At 36.0% G+C, this 23,610-nt stretch overlaps 4 protein-coding genes and 2 pseudogenes across 4 annotated transcripts; all 6 read right to left on the bottom strand.

Moving 5' to 3' along the window:
• Positions 1-1,969: 1,969 nt before the first annotated feature.
• Positions 1,970-2,410, bottom strand: LOC110750092 (S-protein homolog 24-like). The gene has a single exon (XM_021950361.2). The coding sequence runs from the start codon at positions 2,408-2,410 to the stop codon at positions 1,970-1,972; it is 441 nt and encodes a 146-aa protein (XP_021806053.1).
• A 7,065-nt stretch (positions 2,411-9,475) lies between these two features.
• On the bottom strand, positions 9,476-9,964 carry LOC110750113 (S-protein homolog 1 pseudogene; annotated as a pseudogene).
• A 2,041-nt stretch (positions 9,965-12,005) lies between these two features.
• LOC110750112 (S-protein homolog 1-like) lies at positions 12,006-12,458 on the bottom strand. Its single transcript, XM_021950388.1, has one exon. The coding sequence runs from the start codon at positions 12,456-12,458 to the stop codon at positions 12,006-12,008; it is 453 nt and encodes a 150-aa protein (XP_021806080.1).
• Positions 12,459-14,888: 2,430 nt separating this feature from the next.
• On the bottom strand, positions 14,889-15,305 carry LOC110750111 (S-protein homolog 27-like). Its single transcript, XM_021950387.1, has one exon. The coding sequence runs from the start codon at positions 15,303-15,305 to the stop codon at positions 14,889-14,891; it is 417 nt and encodes a 138-aa protein (XP_021806079.1).
• Positions 15,306-16,933: 1,628 nt separating this feature from the next.
• On the bottom strand, positions 16,934-17,808 carry LOC110750110 (uncharacterized). Its single transcript, XM_021950386.2, has one exon. The coding sequence runs from the start codon at positions 17,710-17,712 to the stop codon at positions 17,191-17,193; it is 522 nt and encodes a 173-aa protein (XP_021806078.1). The 5' UTR covers positions 17,713-17,808; the 3' UTR covers positions 16,934-17,190.
• A 4,015-nt stretch (positions 17,809-21,823) lies between these two features.
• Positions 21,824-23,208, bottom strand: LOC110750094 (eukaryotic peptide chain release factor subunit 1-3 pseudogene; annotated as a pseudogene).
• Positions 23,209-23,610: the final 402 nt, after the last annotated feature.

Genomic DNA, 23,610 nt, shown 5'->3' with positions numbered 1-23,610 from the left:
CTTATACTAAATAAAAACAGTTGACTTTGGAAAAATAAAAAATAAAAAATCTTTTGTTTTTTGTCACATTGAAAAAAGATCCACAATTTATAAGCATTTAAATTTATTGAATGAGATTCTCTGAAGAAAAAAAAACAATTATTGAACGAGATAATAAGAAGGGAGTTATATAATATTTAGGATCCAACTCTTCTCTCAACTTTCTCATACTGGTGATATAGGGGTGAAGCACATAATATTGTGAGCCCTGCGTTTCATATTCATCGATCACATGAGACCGTACATGGTCTAATTTCAAATTAATTAGTGGAGAAACCAAATTTAAGATAAATACATATATAGCTAGAAATTAAACATGATCAAGTAATGAGAACATGTTTTTTATTATCTTCTCTTTGGATTGAACAAGCAGCTTTTGAGCACCCCGGCTATCTATATCATCACCACCTATACAAGCAAGATGATCACTTTATACATGAACTTTGAAGTTAGGATGATTCCCATCTATGCATGAGATGATATTGTTGGTGGTGATAATCAAGCAAGGACATCCCATCTTCATTTCCTCTCCACATGCAATCTCTATCACCACAAAACTTGAGAAAACCTTCTTCGGCAGAAAAGGCATGGAAACTGGCTTTTCCACCCCTCCACCACGTATCGCAGAAGAAGAGAGTTTTCTTAAAAATGGCAATCCGAAAATGCCAATTGAATTCCTGATTCGCGGGGATATGGTGAAGCCCGAGATCATCGTCCTTGGATTTACAATGAACTTCGAGAGTCTCGTTTTGGAAGCCGTTGACAACATGCACCCGTATCTTGTCTAATAGTGAATCAGTGACTAGTGTTTGGCTCATCAGACAGATTAGAGAGATAAGCAAGAACATGGAAACGTAGGATTGGCAAGGTTTGATCTTCATTTTGGTTGCTGCTAATTTTGCTGAATGTTTCTGATTCTCTAGCTTTATATAGTCTTAGGGTTTTGCAGAAGATATACACAAAAAACAATAGAGGTAGAATTAGCAGCTTGACACGAGTTAAGCCATGCATGCGGCATGGTATAGCCTCTACATATATATCTACACTTGGACTATGGCATGCAATGCGTTTAAATTACATAATTAATGCATTTACTGCTCAAGATATTATCCAAGACTAACTGATATATTTTTGTTGAAACGAAAAAAAATCAAAAAAAATGAAAAAGTGGGGTTGGATAAGTGAGTCTGATCCTCACGTCGTGCACTATATATTTGGTTGTTACAATCAAATCGCCTCTGATCTTATACCTAAAGAAGGGATCAGGCTTTTTGCAGAAGATGATAATCAGATCATGTTGTTGGGCTTTTCAAATTTGAAGTGATCCTCATCCTCAGTCTCCCAAACCCCAGTTTATAAATAGCATGACAGCAGGTAACAAAAGGACGGTCCGAGAATGAAACGAGCTAGCTGCTGTTGTCTCTTTTCAAATATTTGTGTTGAACCCTTAATCAAAATCACAGGTGTTTAATCCTCACTTAAATGGGTACTTAATTCTCAATCAAATCCTTCGTGTGGTAAATCTATCATTGGGTGAGAAACCCACAAATTTTACTTGAATGAGAAATTCATTATTTGATATAAAACCTATAAATTTTTTCACTTGATCATGAATTCATTTTGGGTGGAAAACATTATTTGAATGAAACATATCCATGGATCCTCTGAGTGTTAAATCTATAAATAAAAAATACCTCAGTATGAAACCCACAAAGTGAACCATGGTGCTTAACCCATCAAACAACAGTCAATTTATTATAGATTTTTAAAAAAGGCCCATGAGCTATATCTCAAGTGCCATTTAAAAGAAAAGAAAAAGAAAAACAGTTCTTACAACCATAAATATAAAGTCCATGGTTTTTTATTTATTCCATAAGTCCTCTTGTACCACAGGCCAATCTGAGCCTCTGACCTTGATAGAAAGACCAATTTAGCTCTCCCAGTCATAATATTTCACATCTTTTAGTCCATGCATGTCATGCAAATATATCCCATCATCCCTAACCTTCCAACTGCAGTCCTGGAAATTGCAGAACTTGAGAAACGATTCTTCACAGCTGAAGAAGCGATAGTTGCCGCCATGGCTGGATTTAGAGCCCCAACTTAGCTTGCACCAGTATTCGGTCGAGACACATTTGTCATTGTGGAAACTAACAGTGAAACGCTGCCCATTTACAACCCAATGGTCACCCAGATCTCCACCACCAGACTTGCAGCGCACCTTCAAAATGGTGTCATGGCTCAAGCGGTTTCGAATTTCCACATGGTAGTTGCCAGACTGAGGGCCAAGACCAACAGTACAGGAATCTTGAGACATGACAAGTGTTGAAATTGCAAGCAAGAAAATGAAGTAGCTAAAGAAGGGTTTCATGGTTTGGGATTTTGCTAGCTAGATAGATGGACTTTCTTATGCTTCAAAATGTGAATATTATAAGCTTATTTATTTCATTTTTATAGGCACAGAGAGACAGAGAGATGGGTTTAGAGAATTTATGCCATGATTAATCTGGTCAATTAGGGTGGTAGCATGGTTTAACATGAAATGCTATTGCAGACTTGAAGAAATACTGAAATAAGATGAAGGAGTAGGTGAAAGTTGAAATATTGCATTGAGATCATCTCATAGTGAATGCTATTGCAAGTAAGGAAACCGAGTAGCTGAAGAAGGCTCTCGTGACTTTGGGCTATGAACAAGAATAAGAATGATGGAATAAAAGACACAACAAATTGAGCAATGAAAAGAATAAATGAACAAGCCTTTGGGACTAACTTGGTTGGTGAAGGGGAAGTGGAGAAGAATGATAGGATTAGGAAGGTGACGAATTCATTTATCCAATTAATGTATAGAGGTAACCGACTAATTTGTTGTGGTTGCATTGTGACTATTAACATAGAGCACGAATAATTGTGCCTTTTGCACTAAAGAGCACAAAAAATATTTGTGCCTAAAGCCCGATATTGTAGTAATGAAAGAATATTAATCTATTGAATTGAAATTTCTGAAAATTCAATGTTGCTGTTGATTCTCTGGCTAGAATGGGTTGATAAGGAATTGGACCTTCGCATTCTCTATGAGCCACTTTTTTATATTGATGATAATATAAACGATATGTCTAAACTCCCTTACATCTTGATAAAATTAAAAAAAAAAAATTAATAAATAAATTAATTAAAAAAAAAAAAAAAACTCTCTTGCACCTATATTCGAATCCCGATAAATAAATAAATTTAGTGAAGGCCCAAATGTATTTGTGCGGAACCGAATAGGATAAATTCCTAAATAATTACCAACTCAATTTCCACCAAAATCATCATCTTCAGATTTGCAACGGACTATCAACAAATTAATAAAAAAACTAAAATTAAAAATTAAACAAGTAGCCACAAAATTCTTATTATATTAATTTTTCCGAGGTTGAAGAAACGAAGCCTTAATGTCAACCATACAATGAGTCTTTTTTACATCAATTTCATACTCGCCATTTATATTTGAGTTGATATTCTGTTTGCGTATAATTAAACAAGTAAACACCATCATCTGTTCCTCTCCACATGCAATCCGTAAGGCATGATGAATCGTGATGATATAAGTGGTGATGCAGATAATTGAGTGAAGTTTATTATTCATTTTAGGAAGATCCTGTTTAAAATGATTCATTTTGCTGCAAATTAAGGAGGACAAATACGAGGAAGCATAATTCAATCTCTAACATTGGGTGCATAGATTCATTTGGCATTACATACAAAGTGCAAATTAACAAATTAATCCAAAAACAAATTGCGAGATATTAAAAAAGAAATTTAAACGAGTAGTGAGAAAATGTTTATAATATTATATATTGGATGTTGAACACAGCCACTCACAAGATCATCTTGCGAACAATTGAGTACTTTTTCACATCAATTTCATTTATCCCATTTATATTTTTGTCGATATTCTTTGTGGGGATAATTAAACAAGTTAACCCCATCATCTCTTGCTAACCACATACAATCATTAGCACTACAATCATTCAACAGACCTTTTTCATCGACTTTAAACGCATCAAAAGTTTTATGTCCACCGTTCCACCGCAGGTTGCAAAAGAAAAGTGTTGTATCGAAAAAGTTGGTGCGAAATTTCCATGCAAATTCCTGGTTCACTGCAAGTTCATGAATTCCCAGATCGGTGTCTTTGGATTGACAATGAATTGTAAGAGTATCTTTTGACAACCCATTGATAACATGCACCCGGTACTTGTTTAAAAGTGAATAGGTGACTTGGGTTTGGCTGAGGAAGATAAGTAGGGCAAGTAAGAGCATGGAAATGTAGGATAGGCATGGCTTCCTCATTGGCTTCATTGCTTCTGTACTTTGTTGCTGTAAATTTAGTTGAATTTTTTTTAATTATGTATATGGGTTTAAATAGCTATCAATTACTAATTAGTCCAATCTGTGGATGAGGTCAAATTCATTTCAATTCGTTTACTTACCAAATAAAAAAGGTTTGCGTTCGTTGTATTAAGTTTTTTGTTTTTGTTTTTTTCGTTTTTGTCAATGTTCATTGTATTAGTTCTTACATCTAATATCTGGTGAAAGAAGATATGTAACTGAAACAGAAAATTTAATGTATTCGCTTGGTGCCAAAGAATAAGAATTAATGCCATTTGGCAATTTTAGTTAAGAATTAATTCCTTATTTTACCAATATTAAGAGATGAAGTCAATTTTCCAATGGGTTTAGCCAGTGAAAAGGACCTCAATTTGCAATGAATGGTCTCAAGTTCGAATCCCATGTCACCTTGATGAAAAAAAAAAAAAACCATGTCAAACAAAATAGGGTAAATATTCAGTTATGTATTCTTCTCCGATATGGAGGTATTTATAAGGAAGTACAACCTTAAATAAAATAGGAAATAAATCTGAAATTACAATAGGAAAAAAATCTCAATTATAATATATAGGACTAGATAAATGGGTAAGTAACCAAAATCCTAACTAAGTAAAGACTTGCCAATTGTGTGTGTGAGAAACCCATCCCCTTTATACTGTTATACATTACACTATGACTTATATTAAAAAGAAAAAAGAAAAAAGAAAAAGAAAAAGATGAAGTCAATATGCAGATGAATCTCTTCCATATCAGTTTTGGATGATTACTATGCAGGGGATTGAGCTTACCTTGATGCTATTCTTTGTGTGCCATATTTTGGAACCACTCTTTTGGCCTTTGCTTGTTGAGTGATTTAACTTCACAAATTTAAAAATTGTACTGCTAGACTTGTATGATTGACATCTTAATTAGTAACAGGTTGTCCAATTGCACAGTTAAATTTGCAACACATAATTCTTGTTTTCTACAATTTCTCTTTCTACTTTTCACTTTCTATCGATTTGAGAAATTTGAGTTCTCTATTAGAGCAGTTCCAGCAACAAGGGCTAGGGGGGCTTGGGGGGTTTAGGCCCGATAAAACCGTTTCCAGCAGCAAGGGCTGGCCAGGGCAGCTACTGGGGCCCACGAAACCAGGCCAGCCCTCAGGCAAGATGAGCCCGAGTTCAAGCCCGGGATGACATCGGCAACAAATTTTTTTAAAAAAAATTCAAAAAAAATACAAAAAGTTCCAGATTTTTTTAAAAAATAAACACTTAGTCATAGTTTTCACTTCCCACACCAAAATTCTATACAAATTTCTCTCCTCATATCTCATATGAATAGTTGTTGCCATGGTAATGGGTGGAAACACCACAACCTTTTGCAAGGGCAACCTCTATTCAAGTGAATAGTAGCTGCCCTAGCCCCCCCTTGGCATGGCAAAGGGCAAACTGGTGGAAGTGCTCTTAGTAGTTCTATTGTGTGGTATGAGGATCCTCTCCTCCTTTAGGATTGTATTTTTTCTTAGTCTAATATAATATCAATTTCTCTCAAATACAAAAGTTACATTTTTGTTAGTTTCATTGTTTTGTATAAATATGACCTTTGTCTCGTTTTGCTCAATTACCACATATCTTAAGAGTAATAAAGAAAAGGGAGGTAGAATTCGAACTATTATGACATTGGGAGGATTTGTGTTTAATTATTCCTTTCTTACAAATTAACGAGGCCAAGTATGAAGAACCAGAATTCAAACCCTAACATACATATGTGAGTTAGGGCAGTTGGTCAAGGTAATGTTCTTGCTCCTTTGCATCCCAATTAAATCTCCCCACCCCGTATATTAGTTAGAATATCACTTTGTGAAAAAGAAAAAAAAATTTCAAACTCTAACATTGGGTGCAGAGATTCATTTGGTCTTACACAAGTTGCAAATTAACAAATTAGCAAAAATAAAATGTAAGCTATAGCATCAAACGAAACAAGTTGTGAGAACATGCTATAATATTTATTGATTGGATGTTGAGCACAGCCACTCACAAGATTATTTTCCTAGCGAACATTTGACTACTCTTTTACATCAATAATTTCATTTTTCCCATTGATATTTTAGTCGAAATTGTTTGTGCGGATAATTAAACAAGTAAATTCCATCATCTCTTGCTCTCCACATACAGTCAGAAGAACTACAAGCATTCAGTAAAGCTTTCTCATCGACTAGAAAGGCATCAAAAGTTTTATGTCCACCCTTCCACACCAGATTGCAAAAGTAAAGTGTTCTATCAAAAAAGTTGATGCGAAATTCCTATGAAAATTCCTGGTCCACTGCAAGTGCATGAACTCCAAGATCGTCGTCCTTGGATTTACAATGTGCTGTAAGAGTCTCATTTGTCAATCCGTTGATATATAATATGCACCCGGTACTTGTTGAAAAGTGAATAGGTGACTTGGGTTTGGCTCAGGAAGATAAGTAGGGCAAGTAAGAGCATAGAAATGGAGGATAGGGATGGTTTCATTGGATTTATTGTTTCTGTACTTGATTGCTGTAAATTTGGTTGAATATTTCTGATTACATGTCCAGGGGTTTAAATAGCCATCAATTACTAGACATAGTCCAACTTTATTTTTTGCGAAAGTTAGGAAGGAGAAGAAGGAACTCACACACACGGATACCGTGGGAGACACAAATGCTGTTGGAGCTTAAATCTAAAACTACTTGGGAGGATACCAAAGGTTCATATTCATTGTATTAGTTCATACAAGCAGTATTGGGCGAAAGAAGATATATGTACAAATTTAACACAGAACATTCAATGTTGCTTGGTGCCAAATGATGGAAATTAATACATGAGTTGTGGAAAAATAGTCTCTCTTACACTTGAAGGGCATGCAAGGTCCAAAGGGTGCTAATGGGTGCCATGAGGCATGCATGCAATCAAAATTCAAAGACTGCATTGATTGCTCAAGCGTCTTAGTCAAGAATGAATTTGTTTAATCCTTAAAATTAAGAAATTCCTATAATTTACAATAATATTTGAGACACCAATTGTATTTTATTTTAAAATCTCGACCATAGAATAATATCTCATTTATTTATATATTTGCAAAATACAGATAAATCCACGAACGTTAAATATAGAACCTCGAGATCCTTAATGTTATATGGTTATATAAGTTGAGTTGCTCAACATCTAGTATTGTTTTTGAATTATCAAGATATAGGGGAAATTTGTTAATTTTTGTCATATTTATTTTATGTTTCTGGATAAGAATTATTAGGTTATTAAGGTACCTCAGGAAATGGAAATTTCAAATTGAATGCAATATGTCTTATTCTCTATGTCCCTCTTTTTCTCTCTCTATCTACCATAATTATACCGATTCTTCAACTTTGTATTCAACTAATTTCTTCATTTTAAAATTAAAAATAAGAAGCCAATATGGTCTAGCCTAATGTTGATCAGTTTAAGTAATTATCAAACCATATGCCCAACTTTAATTTCTTTTCCAACATATAACCAATTTAAACTCGTCCAAATTTCAATTTAGATTCGAATTGGGTCAGCATGAGCTTGCTAAAATTGCAAACCAATTTCACCTAATAAAATTGTAATAGCATTTCACATAATTTATTGGTCTCAAATTCTTTATTGCATAAGGGTAGTGATTTGACATCTTCCTTTACAACTCCTTGGATCATAACTACATATTGAAACTGGTACTTAGGTGACGAGGGGTAAATTAAATGACACAAACAAAAACCAGAACATACTTCACACACTTTAGACCTTGACCAATACACTTATGACTAGTCAACTGCTAGTCATGATCAATCACAATCAAGAATACACACCAAGCATGCTACAATGTAAACCCTAGAGAAATACCAGTGACAACCTAGGCACTCAGAAGGACCCGTCAATCTAGGCATCCCCTGTGCTAGCAACAACTATGGTGGAAGTGTGTGAAAACATTTATAATCAAGCAAACACCAAACAACAGATAATGATGACTGGTCAACTACCAGGACACAAACCCAGAATTCATACGATGACTAGTCAACCACCAAGAACACAAACCCAGAAAAATTACATATATGCAAACCAGATTTTGTTCACCCAGAAACCCACCATTGGGAAAAACTGGGGGTCATCAACTGACCAGGCAATCCAATAAGTAGAAAAAGATTCTTACAAAGGAATACAAGCAAGCTCAAGCAAAACCTAGATCTATTTAGGAAGATGAGCTATACCTCCTTTGTGCAATCTTCTTCTCCAACTTAGCAAAGCTTGAAGCTCAGTTCTTCATGGCAATGACAGCTCCTTCTCCAGCTCTTTCATCCCATGGCACTAGCTTCCAAGCTCTAACTTAGATAGAAACCAAATTTGGATTTCAAAGGGAGAATGACCAATTTCTTCAAGAAACCATACTCTTGAAGAAATCAATCTTGAATCTGACCTAGATATATATGAGAGGGTGTTTGATCTAGCAAGATGAGGTTTTCATATTTCAAATGCAGTTTTCAAAAAGGGAACAATTTGGAAAACTCAAAGAGGAAGAATATGAAGGTTACTCATGAGGAAGAAGCGAAAGTTTGCAAAGAAACTTTCCAAAACTTGCCTACCCAAGTGACGGCTGCCAATTGAGGAATGCATTGGCTTTTACACAAAAATTCCTAGGTTAGAATCGTACAAGGCAGCAGGGAATTTCGCAGAATAGGACAAAATAGATGGGTAGAGTCCAGCTGGAAACAGTGAGCTGGAAATCTCACTGAGGCAGAGGTTGACTAGTCATACAAAGGAAAGATGACTAGTCATAATCTTCAGAAGTTAGAAAATGCAATGTAATGCAATGCAAGATTTACCTTTTGTCGAACCCATTGTTGTCCATCATAATGTAGCCAAATAAGCATACCTAGAGATGTAATTCTTAATCTAGACTAGAGCTTGAGAAATACAATGATTGTCCTATTACAAAATTGTCAAGGGAAGCCAAAAGAAATACTCAAAATGCATACATTAACACATTTAGGAAGTGCAAATCAGAACTTGTTTATGGCTAATCATCATCTTAATTAATTAACTAATTACCACCCTGGTTCCCATTGATGCTGAAGCTCATCACGGCTTTCAGGGGTGTTTCTTATGTAAAACCCACCATCTTTAACGACCCAAAAGCACTCTTTCCAGTTGCATCTGTAGTGAAGCCAACTGCTCTTAGTCTCATCCTCATGCCAAAACACCTGAAAATTAGCGTGTTGATGGTTGTTGTGGATGTTGCACCAGAAAAGCGTTGTTCCACCGAAATTCTCTTTGAAACTCCAGTTGAACTCATTCCCAGGCAGAACGTCACGGATTCCCAGATCGTCGTCCTTGGATTTACAATGAGCTACCAATGTTTTTGAAGCCCCCATTTGATTAACAACATGAACAACCCATTTATTTATCGGATAACCCAAGTTGGTCGGATTAGCTGAGTTTGCATGACATGGGAGAGCCAAGGCTGCTAAAAATATTGCAGCAAACACAAAGAAAACCACATAATTGGATTTGAAGCTGAAAGGAAATATAGTCATTGTTTTATCTCTGGTTTTGAGCAGCAAACTCAGTTTTCTTGTTGGTTTATATATAGGTAGCCAAACTTGGGTATATATTAATCATTAATGGAAGTTTGTACTATTCATTTAATTATTTGAGGAGTTATATGCCTCTTTCTTTTTGTTTTTTGATTTTTTTTAAGACCTTTCCTAAACTCACACATACGATACATATGTTAGGATTCGAACCCAGAATTTTATCTGAAGAGTAATTACTCCAAACTACTACACTAGTGGGTCATTTGCAATTATCAGCCTCTTTTGTGAGTTGTCACACATTCATTTAGAGAAAACAAGGAGTTACATTGGCAACTCCCATAAACTTCTTGTTGCACTCCATTTTTCATTCCTCAAATTTGGTGACCACTTTTCTCACTCTTCTATTAACTCAAATATCATTTTCTAGTGAAATTAAATATATGGCTGTAAATGCAAATAAAGGAATAAATTAATCTAAAATCAAATGTAAGATGGCTAGGTAGTGATAAAATGTGAGTGTTGTTATTTTCACCCCTGTCTTATTTTCCCATCCATCTTATTTTCAAAATTTTAAAGACTAAATTATCCTTTTATAAAATGACTTCCATGGACTCAGGAAAGCATGAACCTTCGTTTTCTTCTCCTTCACACCCAGATCACTATGAACAGCAACCCCACTATACAACTCTTCGCGCCAAGCTCACATGCAAGTAGCTTCATCTATGAAAAAAAACATTTGCATAAAAAAAGGATTTATGGAATGCTTTGTTGATGGATATCCATAAATCCTTTGGTCTTAGATAGCAATGGATGAACCTTTGTTTAAGATGGGCACACCCACTTTTAGTGGCAGAGCCAGGATTTCACATTAGAGGGAGCCCTTCACAAATTTTTTTAAAAATAATTAGAGGGTTCTCATTTTATTCAGGCTCAAGCGCTAACCAGTTAATTAGTTAATACTACATTAACTACTCGTTTTGGCCCACTTCATACTATCATTTCATATTGATTGATAATATATACGTACATTCATTACAATCATAATTCTTATGAATTCAAATTTTAAAATGGTTGAAGATTAATCTCATCATCTACACTATTCAAACTCAAAAGAAATACAAAAAATATTCATAAATCCCAATGTTAAACAAAAGAGAAAGAGAAAGATTTTTTAAAAAAAAATTGAGAATTTTTAGTGCAAATATATCATAAACTAATCTTGATTTAAGGGAAAGCACTAGAAGGGTGATGAAGAAGTTTTCAAGAAATTTATCACAAAAGGAGAAATTCATGTCCGGGTGCATGTTAGACCACATGAAAATAAATTCAGTTAAAAAAAAAGACCATATGAAAGAAATAAACTTTGTATAAAATAGGAACACTTGGAGATAATTAAATTGAAGATTTTGCTGTGTTAATTTTCATAGAAGTGTTTTTTAAAATGTCTATATAAAAGTCTGAACATATATAGAAGGTCCAATTCACATATAATATTAATTTTTTTAGTTGGTTAAACATAACTTGATCCTCTCCATATCTCAACCACTAATGTTAGCAAAGAAAATTTGCGTGAATTAATAATTAAAGGGTATCTTAGGAATAATGGTGAGTGGGAAGATACGGTACATGTGTGGGGAAATAAGACAGGCACTCTAAAATGCTTATATACCTTGGCGAATTAATAGCATTATGGATGGAAATAAATTTTGTTTGGAAGGAAATCCCAAGAGCCATATTGACTATTTTTGCTAATGCTCAGAAAATTCGTGACTATTTCTTTCTTATCAACAAAAGTCTCTTATATATGTTTCGTGTATGAGAATTATCTGGTTATTAAAGATGTGTTTAATAGGGGAAAATGAGGATGTGAATAACCGAAAATGAGGAAAATTGTCACCGAAACTCAGGAAAATGCTACCATAATACATGTAACACTTTCACATAATTTTCTGGGCTATTCTTTATTGCATCAATACTGGAAATTGGACACCCTAATTCCTTTTACAATCACATAGTTGTTGCCATGATCATCAAGCGTCACCTACACCTCCCATTTATGAGAAAACTCATCACGATTTTCAGGAATAATCTTTATGTAAATCCCATCATCTTTCGCAATCCAAATGCAATCTTTCCAATTGCATCTATACTGAAGCCAACTATGGTCACTCTCCACCCAAAACACATCCAATGCTGCATGCTTCTGGCCCGTGCTCATGTAGCACCAATACAACGTCGATCCAAAGAAATCCTCTTTGAAACTCCAATTGAACTCAGTCCCAGGTGCAAGGTTTCGCTCGCCTAGATCGTCGTCTTTGGATTTACAATGAGCAAACAATGTTTTTCCGGCGCTCAAGTTGTTAACCACGTGCACATGCCATCTATCAAAACGAATTCCCACAGTGTTCTCATGAGAGTTTCCAAGACATGGGGCACTGAGGGCTAATATTGCTGCACAGACGAAGAAAACCACATATCCTTTGAAAGCCCTCATTGTTTTGTGTTCTGTATGTTAACGTTAGGATCATTTTCTTGTTGTTTTATATTGCCAAATTGATCTGGTTATGGAACTTTGGATTATCCATATAACTCTTTTCCAAGTTTGCATATTTTCATAAAAGGAAGCATATGAATGACGTTCGACTATAGATTCATTGAATTAACTAAGGAATTATCTGCCTCTCTTTCCTATCCATAATTTTTTTTTATCCTTTTTTTTATCCTGTTTTCTAAAATTATGAAATATTTTGAATCTTAAAGACGATCAATTTATGGCTATATGTGGAGGTACACTTGTGCACCTAATGTTGTCAGTGGAGTCCTTCGTATATTTGGTTTAACCCTTTGTAGTTACTGTGCTTCCGTATTTGTAATAATCTTGTGTGGTTATCTGTATTTGTACTGGCTCACTGAAGACTTTTGTTTCTTAATTATAAATGCACTCTATCGTTTTTTTCTCAAAAAAGTTTCAAATTTATATTTGGTAGCATATTATTTAATTGAATAAAATTCAATTCATTGTATCGATGATGTGGTCCTTATTGCTTTTTGGATACAAATTAAATACAACAAAAGAGGATAAGCACGAAAGAATAATTAAAAAAGATAAATAAATAAAAAACAACGAAAATTTTATTTTAAAGAAGATGCATATACAACCGCAATTATTAATTAAAATTCTGAATAAATTGGACTAGTATATTGAAATCTTGATTATTATCATCGCCATCCATCTTCCCATTTCTTGGCAAACACATCACAATCGTTTGGAAAATCTTTTATGTAAACCCCATCATCTTTTGCTATATAAATACAGTTCTTCCAATTGCATTTCTGAAAGAGATAGATGTCTTGCCAAAAGACTTTTAGGGCAGCATGGGCGTTGGCCTTGCTCATGTAGCACCAAAAAAGAGTTGAGTGGACGAAGTTTGTTCTGAAACTCCATGTCGTATTTGCCCCTTGTGACAGATTTTGAATGCCCAAATCATCTTCTTTGGAATTACAGTGGACCAACAAAGTCTGGTTGTCGTTCAATCCATTGACGACGTAGACATGCCATTTTGTGAATTCTGGAAACACTTCGCTTTTGGATGAAGGAGAGCACCAGATGGGGCTTATTGCTATTGCAAAAGCAAGAACAAGTAGGTGGGTTTTGGTGATTGGGCTCATTGTCGTGGCTATATTTCTTTCCCTTTTGCTCCAAGTTTTTGGCTCTTTTCATTCATTATGTACTTGGAATTTTGACTAAATATACGATGGCGTGGGAAGATTGGTATTTATGCTTTGGCACGCACAACATGAAAATTAAAGCTCATTTGACTTGAGATTTAATGAGATATATTAATTCATAAGAAATGCCTTGTGAAATCGATTGCATGCACAAGGCCTTTCTTATGAATTAATATATCGGGAGTTTCACTAAAACACCCAAAATGGGGGCTGAAATTATAAAAAAACCCAACACCCAAAACACTTTATAAACACACCCAAAACCCATCATTATACACACTCAAAATCCATTTATAAACACACCCAAAAAATATACAATTGTTGATTTTGGGGTTGATTTTGGGTGTGTTTCTATGTTTAAATAGTGTGTGAGTTTTTTTATAAATACATGTCTAGGATTGGGTTTATTTATAATAATCTAAAATAATAACGCTAAAAATAAATCTAATGGGAGGTGTGTTTATATAATAAGAAAATAAGAGTTGATGAGTGTTGATAAGTTATAATCAGAATCTAATGAGTGTTACTAAAATATCAATCAATATTGCAATATCAACACAATCATCGTCATAGTCTAAGTTTTTTGATATGCATGGAGAGACGAATAATGTAATTGGAGTTAGGTATTACGTCTTTCCTTTCGATTTCTAGTATTCAATAAAGCTTTCTCTTTTGCTCCAAGTTTTTGGCTCTTTTCGTTCATTATGTACTTGGAATTTTAACTAATATGATGGCGTGGGGAAGGTTGGTATTTATGTTTTGGCATGCACAACATGAATATTATGACGATCCAAAAGCACATTTGACTTGAGATTTAATGAGATGTTAATTCATAAGAAAGACCTTGTGAAATCGATTGCATGCACAATATTAAGAAATAATAACGCTAAAAATAAATCTAATGCGGAGGCATGTTTATATAATCAGAAAATAAGAGTTGATGAGCGTTGAGAAGTTATAATCAGAAACTAATAGTTGATGAGTAATACTAAAGTATCAATGAATATTGCAATATCAACACAATAATCGTCATAGTTCAAGTTTTCTGATATTCATGAAGAGTCAGAATAATGTAATTGTTGTAAGGTATTACGTCTTTTCTTTCGATTTCTAGTATTTAATAAAGCTTTCCCTCGTAGAGTCAAGATTCCTTCAAAAAAACAATTTTTTGATATCTTGAAAAGCATCAACTAAACTAAGTATGAGCCCAGCGTACATATTTGTTTTGGGGAATGTCTAGCAAATATTCTGTGTCGTCCCTGACATCCCATTTGCACTCTCTGAAATCGCACTTCTTGAGAAAATCATAGTCACACTTGAACAATTGGGAGGTGCCAAGAGGAGCATCTTGTGTTGCTAAACGGCAATCCCATGTTGTTGTGCCCAAAATGTCTGTGTGGAAACTAAAGCTGTAAGTCTCTCCCTTTCGGAGCCAATGCCTGCCCAAATCATCGTCAAATGATGTGCAATTCACCTCCAACTTGATGTTCCCGCTAAATCCGTTTCGAATGCTTACTTTGAAGTCACCAAAATAATAAGGAAAGTTAGCGTTGCATTGAGCAGCCATGGCTAGCAGCGTCGTTACAAGTAAGAAAACCACGTTGCTCGACATGGTGCTCATGGTTTGATTTGATTTGATTTGATTTGGCTTATTCTTTCTTATTATAGCTTTTTATTGGCGGATGATAAATGTTTATATACGTTCAGTAAGAGATTAGTGTAACATACGGAAATTAAACTTATTGTGTGCAGTTTGTGACATAATTAGTCAGGTAATTATAAGTAGTAACAGTAAGTAATAAACTTTTTGTCAATCACAAACGTATTGAGGAAAGTTGGACATGGACTTATAAATTTGACCCAATTTGGCCTTCAATTATTTCCCTTGTGGATATGCTCATATTGATGAAGCTAGCCTGTAGAAAGAAACCTATCTTCAAGTGCTTGTCCCAGATCAATTGCCCAACAAAAAGTGCTTTTTGAGCCCTATGATTAAACAAAATATTCATGACCTTATCCTTATGTGGTCACGCATGTCTTAAATTAAAAGTTTCAAGAGAAAGGGAGATTAGTATTTATTTATTACACTAATGTTGTTGATACCACTTTTGTTTAAATGAAGACAGATTTAAGGAAACAAAAAACATGGACCCATGGAATGCTTTTTGTGCTATCATGAAGGAAACATGTATATATTATATACGTGCTCAATCTCTCAACTACATCTACATGCATGTTCTTTTACTGCATTTAGCTTCTCAACTAAAAAAAGAAAAAAAGAAAAAAATCACAACCAAAACACTTTGGGAGATCGACCTAACTACTACCTATATGGAGAAAAACTTAGATGCAGCGGGAATATCACTGTTTTGCTATCCCCGGTCAATATGTCACGTGAAAGTGTTATCACACGTGTCATAGTGTTATTGACTGGAATAATAAAATAGTGATATTCTCGTTTCATGCTAACTTTGGCTATGCATTATAGTAGAAGCAGAAGTGGTTGTTGTTTTCTGTAGAGGGTGGATGCTTTTCTGGTTACTAATTCAATTCACTCAATAAATTGAGCTGCCATCCGAGCTAACCCTTGGGTCACCTCATTTATGGTTTTATTTACTTTTAAATAAAAAAAATTCCAGACGTATTAAATTTTTCACACATTATGTGTTCAGTCTCGATCTTTACTGGGTTCCACACATTTTTGTCAGGTGACAGAGAGATGGAGAGTTATTGCTCACTGGTGCTCCAGACTCAAACCCAGCATTGCAACATGAACTCATGGCCTAGAGCTCTTTCAATCGACCAAGTAATAGTAAATGCTAGGTTGGTCAAGTGGGTGATTTTGCTTCGATGAATTGATGGTAGGCAAGATTGCCACAATCAAAAGTAGACGTACGAGAAATGCTGCATTTTTCTGGAACAATTTATCATTCATTTATTGTAGCAAGAATAAAAAAGAAATAATGTCCATTTCTTGGTCAAGTTAGTGGTGTTCTAATTTTTTTTTAATGAGGAAAGGGGATGCAACACGAAGACTTCTCAGAAGGTCACTGTTAATAGTGTTCTCTCTGGATTCTGGTAAATGACCTTTTTAGTGATGGTTCTTCTGATCATGACCTTCACGACTACGATTGCTTCCATTATGAAATATTTATGCAGAGAATTCTCGGAATTTTTTTTTTTTTCTTTCAGTGAGAACTTTTGTTAGAACAGAAACATTTACTGGTTTAATAGTAAAGATAAAGATCAAACATTTTCTTGATATAATATTAAAAGGGCACAAGGAAACATTTTCTTGATATAATATTGTTTGACTAACTAGTAACTAGTATTAGGAAGACACAAACGAAATATTTAAGAAAATACCCTTAGCTCATGAGTCATGACCTCACACAACTAACTTAACTGCCAAACACTTCAACAGCTAAACTTTCACAAATTAATCCCATAAAGAGGTAAACACACAACACAATCAATCCCATATTTGAACTACATCTTCAAGGGTAGGGAAGAACACCACTTCCACCACCAACACCGCCACCAACTCCGCCACCAACACCGCCACCAACGCCACCACCAGCACCTCCTAAAACGCCACCAGCACCTCCTACTCCACCAAGACCTCCCAAGCCTCCGGTGCCGCCTCCTAAGCCGCCAAGACCACCCAAGCCTCCTAAGCCGCCTAGACCACCCAAGCCTCCGGTGCCGCCTCCTAAACCACCAAGACCACCCAAGCCGCCTGCACCACCCAAGTCACCGATTCCACCACTACCACCACCAAGCCCGGCAACTCCGCCTATCCCAGCGCCGCCACCAAGTCCACCTCCAAGATCACCACCACCACCAGCCCCTGCTCCAGCAAATGGAAGCCCATTGCTGCCAATACCAGAGAAGCCACCAACGCCACCGAGGAAGTTCTTTTGGTCTTTGAAACCAGCGTCATTCGCTGTAGGCACGTTTCTAGCTGTAGTGTGAGCTACAACTAGAGCAAGAACCAGCACAATGCACCACCTTGCCATCTCTCTGTTTCTTCTCTCTCTGCTCTCTCTGCTCTCTCTTTGTTTTTGCAGTACTTGTGGTCTCTTTAGGTCGCTTGGTTTGTGGAGAAGGGTTTGAGGGTTTGCTTATAAAGGCAAAAACAGCGGTGGGGGGCAGTTGGGTGTAGTAAATAAGTTTAAATGCTGGCTTTGGTAGCTAGCTTTCTAAAGCTATCTAATATTTCCCAGGCTCATCACTTTTCATGATTTGCTTTAGCTAGAGCTTTCATTAGCTTAAGCCTAAAAGTGCTTTTTTAAAAAGTTCACAAGAAAATCAACAAACCACAATATATTTCGAACAAAAATCAGTTCCAATTGTTGTCAGCAAGACTAATGACATGCAATGAAGGCTAGCTCTAGCTGTTTGAATTTTCATCAAAACAGAGCAAACAGAGTAGCAGCTTCTACTCCAGCTTGTGACCGTGGATATATAATATTGCTGGTTCAGATTCAATCAGATGATGACACGTGTATATCTAATGCAAAGACAGCTAGCTGACTGACAAGGGCCAAGTGTGGACTGAATGCTATAAATAAATAAACAATTCATTGACCCCACATTCATCATATATATGGCTTGGGTTTAAAGTTAGACGAATGCATTGCCAGAACTCAGAGTACAGATTTTCTGTCAATTTTTACTTTATCTTCCTAACTGTTTTTGTATATTTTGAATTTCAACCATTAACCATACATTCTAATTCATTTATTTCTAAAATATATATATAATTTTTTCACTTGGGAGGGATTAAGTGAATCTTAAACCAACCTCCACATTTTAAATTGATATTTCTTTAATCTGTTTTGCCGGGAGAGGGAAAAATTCACACAAACGAATACCGTGGGGGTTTGCCTGGGACAATGTTCAGACTTCATAGACTGCAATGGGGCCTGCATAGCCAAGCAGCATCCCAAGGGGGGCGCCTGTATGGGATTTGGGACTGAACCTCCGACTTGCTGCTGTAATACTAATGTTTAGGTTTTAATTTACAAATAAATTATTAGGTTCATCAAATTTACCCAATTGCATGCAGCTCTGTAAGTTGTGACCTTCAAAATTTAGAACTAATAAACTTTGGGAACCTTTCTACAACTGGACTAGTACCATATCCACTATTCTAGAAGTTTTCTTTTCATTTGCTGCGTTTTTATTTATTTACAAGACATTTGATATTTGAGGGATCCCTCGATTGAAGGACATTATATATGGGGAGCTTCGATTCAGTTGAAATGGAAAATTTTATTTGCAAACCATAACAAACAAAAGTCATCTCAGAGTATGAAATTAATTGTTTGACAGAAATTCACTTAAAAAAAGAAAAGTACTACCAAATAGTTAAACACTGCATAAATTGTTTGGCTAAACACTAATTAAGTTGTAAGAAAACCACTGCCAAGTCTTGATCATCCAAAAGAGGCAGCTCTCTGCATAATGTCCTCATTCTGGATGATTGTTCTGTCCAGCCCCCTTTGTGATCCAGAAGAAATCACCACATCAAGCTTTCTGGATCAGATAACAATGCAGTGCCCTTCAAGAAATAAACTATGATTAAGCAACCAGTCATTGAAAAAGAAAATAATGTCATATGATGTAGAGAGAGTAGAAATATAAACCTTGATCAAGCCTGATAAATTTTTTGAGTAGCTCTCAGGAGGAGCAGCAACAACTTTGGTGCAGGATTTTCCAACCCCACCTTTTTGTGATTTAGATGCAATCACCATATCAAGCTTTCCAGGACTAGATGAAGATGCAATTGTTGCATTCCTAAGAGGACACAAATTAATGTGCAAACAACCAATTAAAAATACCCGCAAGTGCACGAATCTATTGAAGTATAGATTATGTAAGTACGGGGTCGATCCCACGAAGAACTTGTCGGCTTCCTATAAGTTCTAATTTGAGTACGTAAAGAACACTTAATTGACACACCACAAATGCACAAATGCAAAATGGAAACTAAAAATGAGTAAAGAAGTGTAAAAGAAATGAAACAACACAAGAAAACTAAACAAAAACACAAACAGCATTTTCTATCACCCTTTTATCACCCATTTATCACCTATGAACAGTGCTAAAGCGACCGGTCGTCAGGTAAAAGCGACCGGTCGTTTTTGGGCAGATTCGAAACTCAAAATTTGACTTGAAAAGCGACGGTCGTCAGGTAAAAGCGACCGGTCGTTTTTGGGCAGATTCGTTTTCTCTGTTTTTCAGTTTCGACCTCTGTCCAGTGTTTTGCCTATAACTTTCCAACCGTACGTCCAAAATTCACGTTCTTTATACGGTTGGATTCAGCACAGAAAATGGAAGAACACATCGCGGACCAAAAGTCCAAAACAATTACAGAAAGAAATAAAATTCAGTAACAAAGACACGTAACGTGTCAAACACGCAACTCACACACACATTGGGGGGGGTTTTGATTTGGTTCAAGTGATCTATTTCTATTGCATGTAAGTAAATGGACTTCGAATTTAAATGAGAATGGAAGAGATGAATTATCAAGATGTGAAATCAAAATGTAACAAACACTAGGGTTTCGGAATCCACCCTAAACAATTCTACCCAAGTTCATGAATACTCAAGTGATGAACTCTAAACGTGTTAATGAAGATGTTCGCAATCAAGACCATGGGTCGTGGCTCAAGACGCATTGATTCTCTCTAATATACGTAAAGTGCATGGTTCGTGCTACAATACTTGTGCCCTCCTCATAACCGAACCTAGGTATGGTTCGTACTTCGATTCAATTACAAGGAGAACCCATTAAGTTCAAAGAGAATATGAACATCACAAGAATCCTAATAGCATGATGTTTACATTAGGTATTCAAGAAACCAATTCACATGGATGATTCTTACTTCATCCATTTATTGCTTAGGATAACATGAGGATACACATAATCCCAACAATCTCAAGAAGCATGCTTTCAAAGGTGATCAATCAAAGAAGAACATACATAAAGGATAGATTAATTTGGTGAATTGGAATTCATCAACAATATCTAGAAATTCATACACTCAAGCATCAAAACAATAAGGTATTCATGTTTAGGGCTTCAACCTAAGCCCTAGCTATGGAGTTTAGTTCCTCATAATCATTTCAAACACAAATTCGAAATAAAACTAGAAAGAAGTTACAGCTTTTGTGAAGGTGGAAGCTCAAGGTCTTCAATGGTGGAAATCTCTTCCACTTCTTGCTTGGATGACTTTGTCTTCCTCCTCTAGCTCTCTAGCTCCCAGCTTTTAGAAAGTCTCTGCAAATTGTAATAAAAACTGAATGAATGATCCGTTGCCTAGCTGCTGCCCCAAAGTCAATTGATTCCTCTCTATGCTCCTCTCTCTCCTCCTTTTCATCATGGCACACTTTTGCCTTTGTTTTCTTGTCTCCTCTCATGATGAAGTTTTGTCCTCACAAATATACTCTCAGAAAATTCCACTTAACTAAAGTAAAATATTGTTACGAAAGGCATGGTAACAAGTAGAAGTAAGATCACACTAAGTGGAGGTGAAAACTGGCCAACTCGGATTTCCAGAGCTGTGGTAACATGCTGGATTGGTTGGATAGGCAATACTTATCCAATGGAGCTCAAATTTGGATATGTTGTAGTCAACATCCATTGGAACAAGTCTTATGAAGATCATCACCTCATCCAAGGACCGGAACATGCTGATCCAAGGCCACGAAGTTGACCTACGAAAATGAACAAAAACAGAATTTATATCAAATAATGCACTTTTAGCTCATTTTCATACAAACCAAAGTAAAACCTATTAAAACACAAAAAAGAAGTAAAAAGCTATAAAATGTCAAGAACTAACTCAAAATAGTGGGTGAATAACATGAAAAATCATGTGTAAAAATGAACCGAACAGCAATGTCCTTTAAGAAATAAATGGTAAAGGAACTAGTCAATACAAAATTTAAATAAATAAAAAAGGATGCAATTTGAAGTAGCTAGCAGAGAATATATATATATATATATATATAGAAACCTTGGTCGAGCCTGAGAAATTTTTTGAACACCACTCAGGAGCAGTAGCAGCAGCCGCCACAGCCCTATGCGCACTGGTGCAGGCCATTTCACCCCTGCCTTCCTGCACCAGCATTGGGGAATACTTCATTAATTCCTATTCAGAATCATCTTCAGCTTCTCCAACATCGTAAACTTCCCCGTCTTCCTCAACTTCATCATCAGCAAACTCATCGAATGACCTCATATCGAGCTGGTACCGCAGAACTCCTCCAATCCCCCCGAAACCGCGACAGAACTGTGACCCCTCTTGTGATTTGTTGGTGACAAACTCAAGAGTACAACCAAAGCTCTTGTACTCATCAGCAAGCCACTCTAGCAGTGACATCTTCTCCTGAATCTCTAGTTGGTCGGAGGTGACAGGATCTCGAAAGTTGCTTTGATTGTTTTCCTCCTCCTCGTTCAACTGTTTAACAAAAATCTCCTCAGTCTTGGAGTTCTTTAACACATACCTATTGATCTCCAGATTTTCATACACAATGAGTATCTTAATAGCACCCATCTCCAAAGCTTTTAGTGTATCATCTACACCAACAACATACTTTCCTGTATCCTGGTTAACTTCCTCAAAGTATTTGCCTAACAAGTGCTGCTCCTGTATAAATTTCACATTGGACAGAATCTCTTGAGACATCTTAATAGCCTGATTAAAACCTTCCTCTCCTCCATAAGAAATATCCACAACTTTCAGTATTTTGGCCTGCAGACGAGGATCAAACCTACCTGACTCACTAAGCTTAGTTTTGAAGTCAGCTGATCCAGCCAGTATTAATCCTTTAACATTGGGCTGGTTGGTGGCTGGATCAATAAAAAGGTTTGTGGCAAGCTCTGCTGTCTTGGTAACATGGTTGTCGCGGGCCTCTTGTCCAATACGAGCAAATCGAGCAGCTGATTGCCCTCCTCTTGCATGTTTCTTTGGGAGGTGAACAAGATATCTGTGAAGCACCTCCCTCACATTACCACTCAACGTTCCAAACAGAGACTCCTTACCATCCATGATAATGAAACCAAATTTCTCATCAGATTCTAAGAGAACAGTCAGAGCTTCAATATGGAACTTGTTGTCACAGAGGTAAAGAGACACATTGATGGGCTTGGAAGGCTCAAAATCAATTGTGATCTTCTTTTCCTTGCCATCTTCGGTAACAATTGTTCCCGTATACAGAACAAGCCCATTAGGAGGAACCTTGTTGTAAAGCTTGAGCCGCTGCTGAGCAGATGCAATTGCTCCTTGAACAGATTGACGATTCACCCTGCTTTTGATGTTGGAAGCGGATCCTAATTCTTCACTGAGCATCTTCGTAACTTGAGGTATTTTATCGCGGGGAGGTACGATGAGAGAAATCATGCTGGTACCATTGCCCCTTGCAGCTTCAAGCCCCTTGATGAGCTTCTTAATTTTCCACAACTCAATGTTCTTATCTGGAGTCTCATGACGATCTTCCATTATGAGGATCAATTACAGCAACAACAGAAACAACGGTTGAGCAGCCTGTCCTGCAAATAACAACTTCAAGGCAAAACAATAAGAGTTGGGAATGTTAACAATAAGAATGAAAGTCAAACAAAGAAGGCCAAATTTTCAGATATGTATTCTTTTCCAATATGGAGGTATTTATAAGGAAGTACAACCCTAAATAAAATAGGAAATAAATCTAAATTACAATAGAAAACAACCCTAAATTACAATAGGAAATAAATCTTAATTATAATAGGACTAGACAAACAAGTAAGTAGCCAAAAATCCTAACATAGTACGGAACCAAAAATCTAAGTAAGTAAGGACTTGCTAACATTTTCTATGTGAAACTTCGATAGCTTTTCTGATATTCTTCTTCAGTAATTACAA

Source organism: Prunus avium, chromosome 8 (assembly GCF_965620075.1).
Source record: "Prunus avium chromosome 8, drPruAviu1.hap1.1, whole genome shotgun sequence".
NCBI classification, from domain to species: domain Eukaryota; kingdom Viridiplantae; phylum Streptophyta; class Magnoliopsida; order Rosales; family Rosaceae; genus Prunus; species Prunus avium.
Note: the sequence above shows the minus strand (reverse complement) of the source record. Positions and strands in the feature narration are given on the sequence as shown.

What these genes read in the sequence shown, in the direction of transcription:
- LOC110750092 (XM_021950361.2), bottom strand. Translation starts at nt 2,410, where the DNA reads ATGAAACCCTTCTTTAGCTACTTCATTTTCTTGCTTGCAATTTCAACA.
- LOC110750112 (XM_021950388.1), bottom strand. Translation starts at nt 12,458, where the DNA reads ATGAGGGCTTTCAAAGGATATGTGGTTTTCTTCGTCTGTGCAGCAATA.
- LOC110750111 (XM_021950387.1), bottom strand. Translation starts at nt 15,305, where the DNA reads ATGTCGAGCAACGTGGTTTTCTTACTTGTAACGACGCTGCTAGCCATG.
- LOC110750110 (XM_021950386.2), bottom strand. Translation starts at nt 17,712, where the DNA reads ATGGCAAGGTGGTGCATTGTGCTGGTTCTTGCTCTAGTTGTAGCTCAC.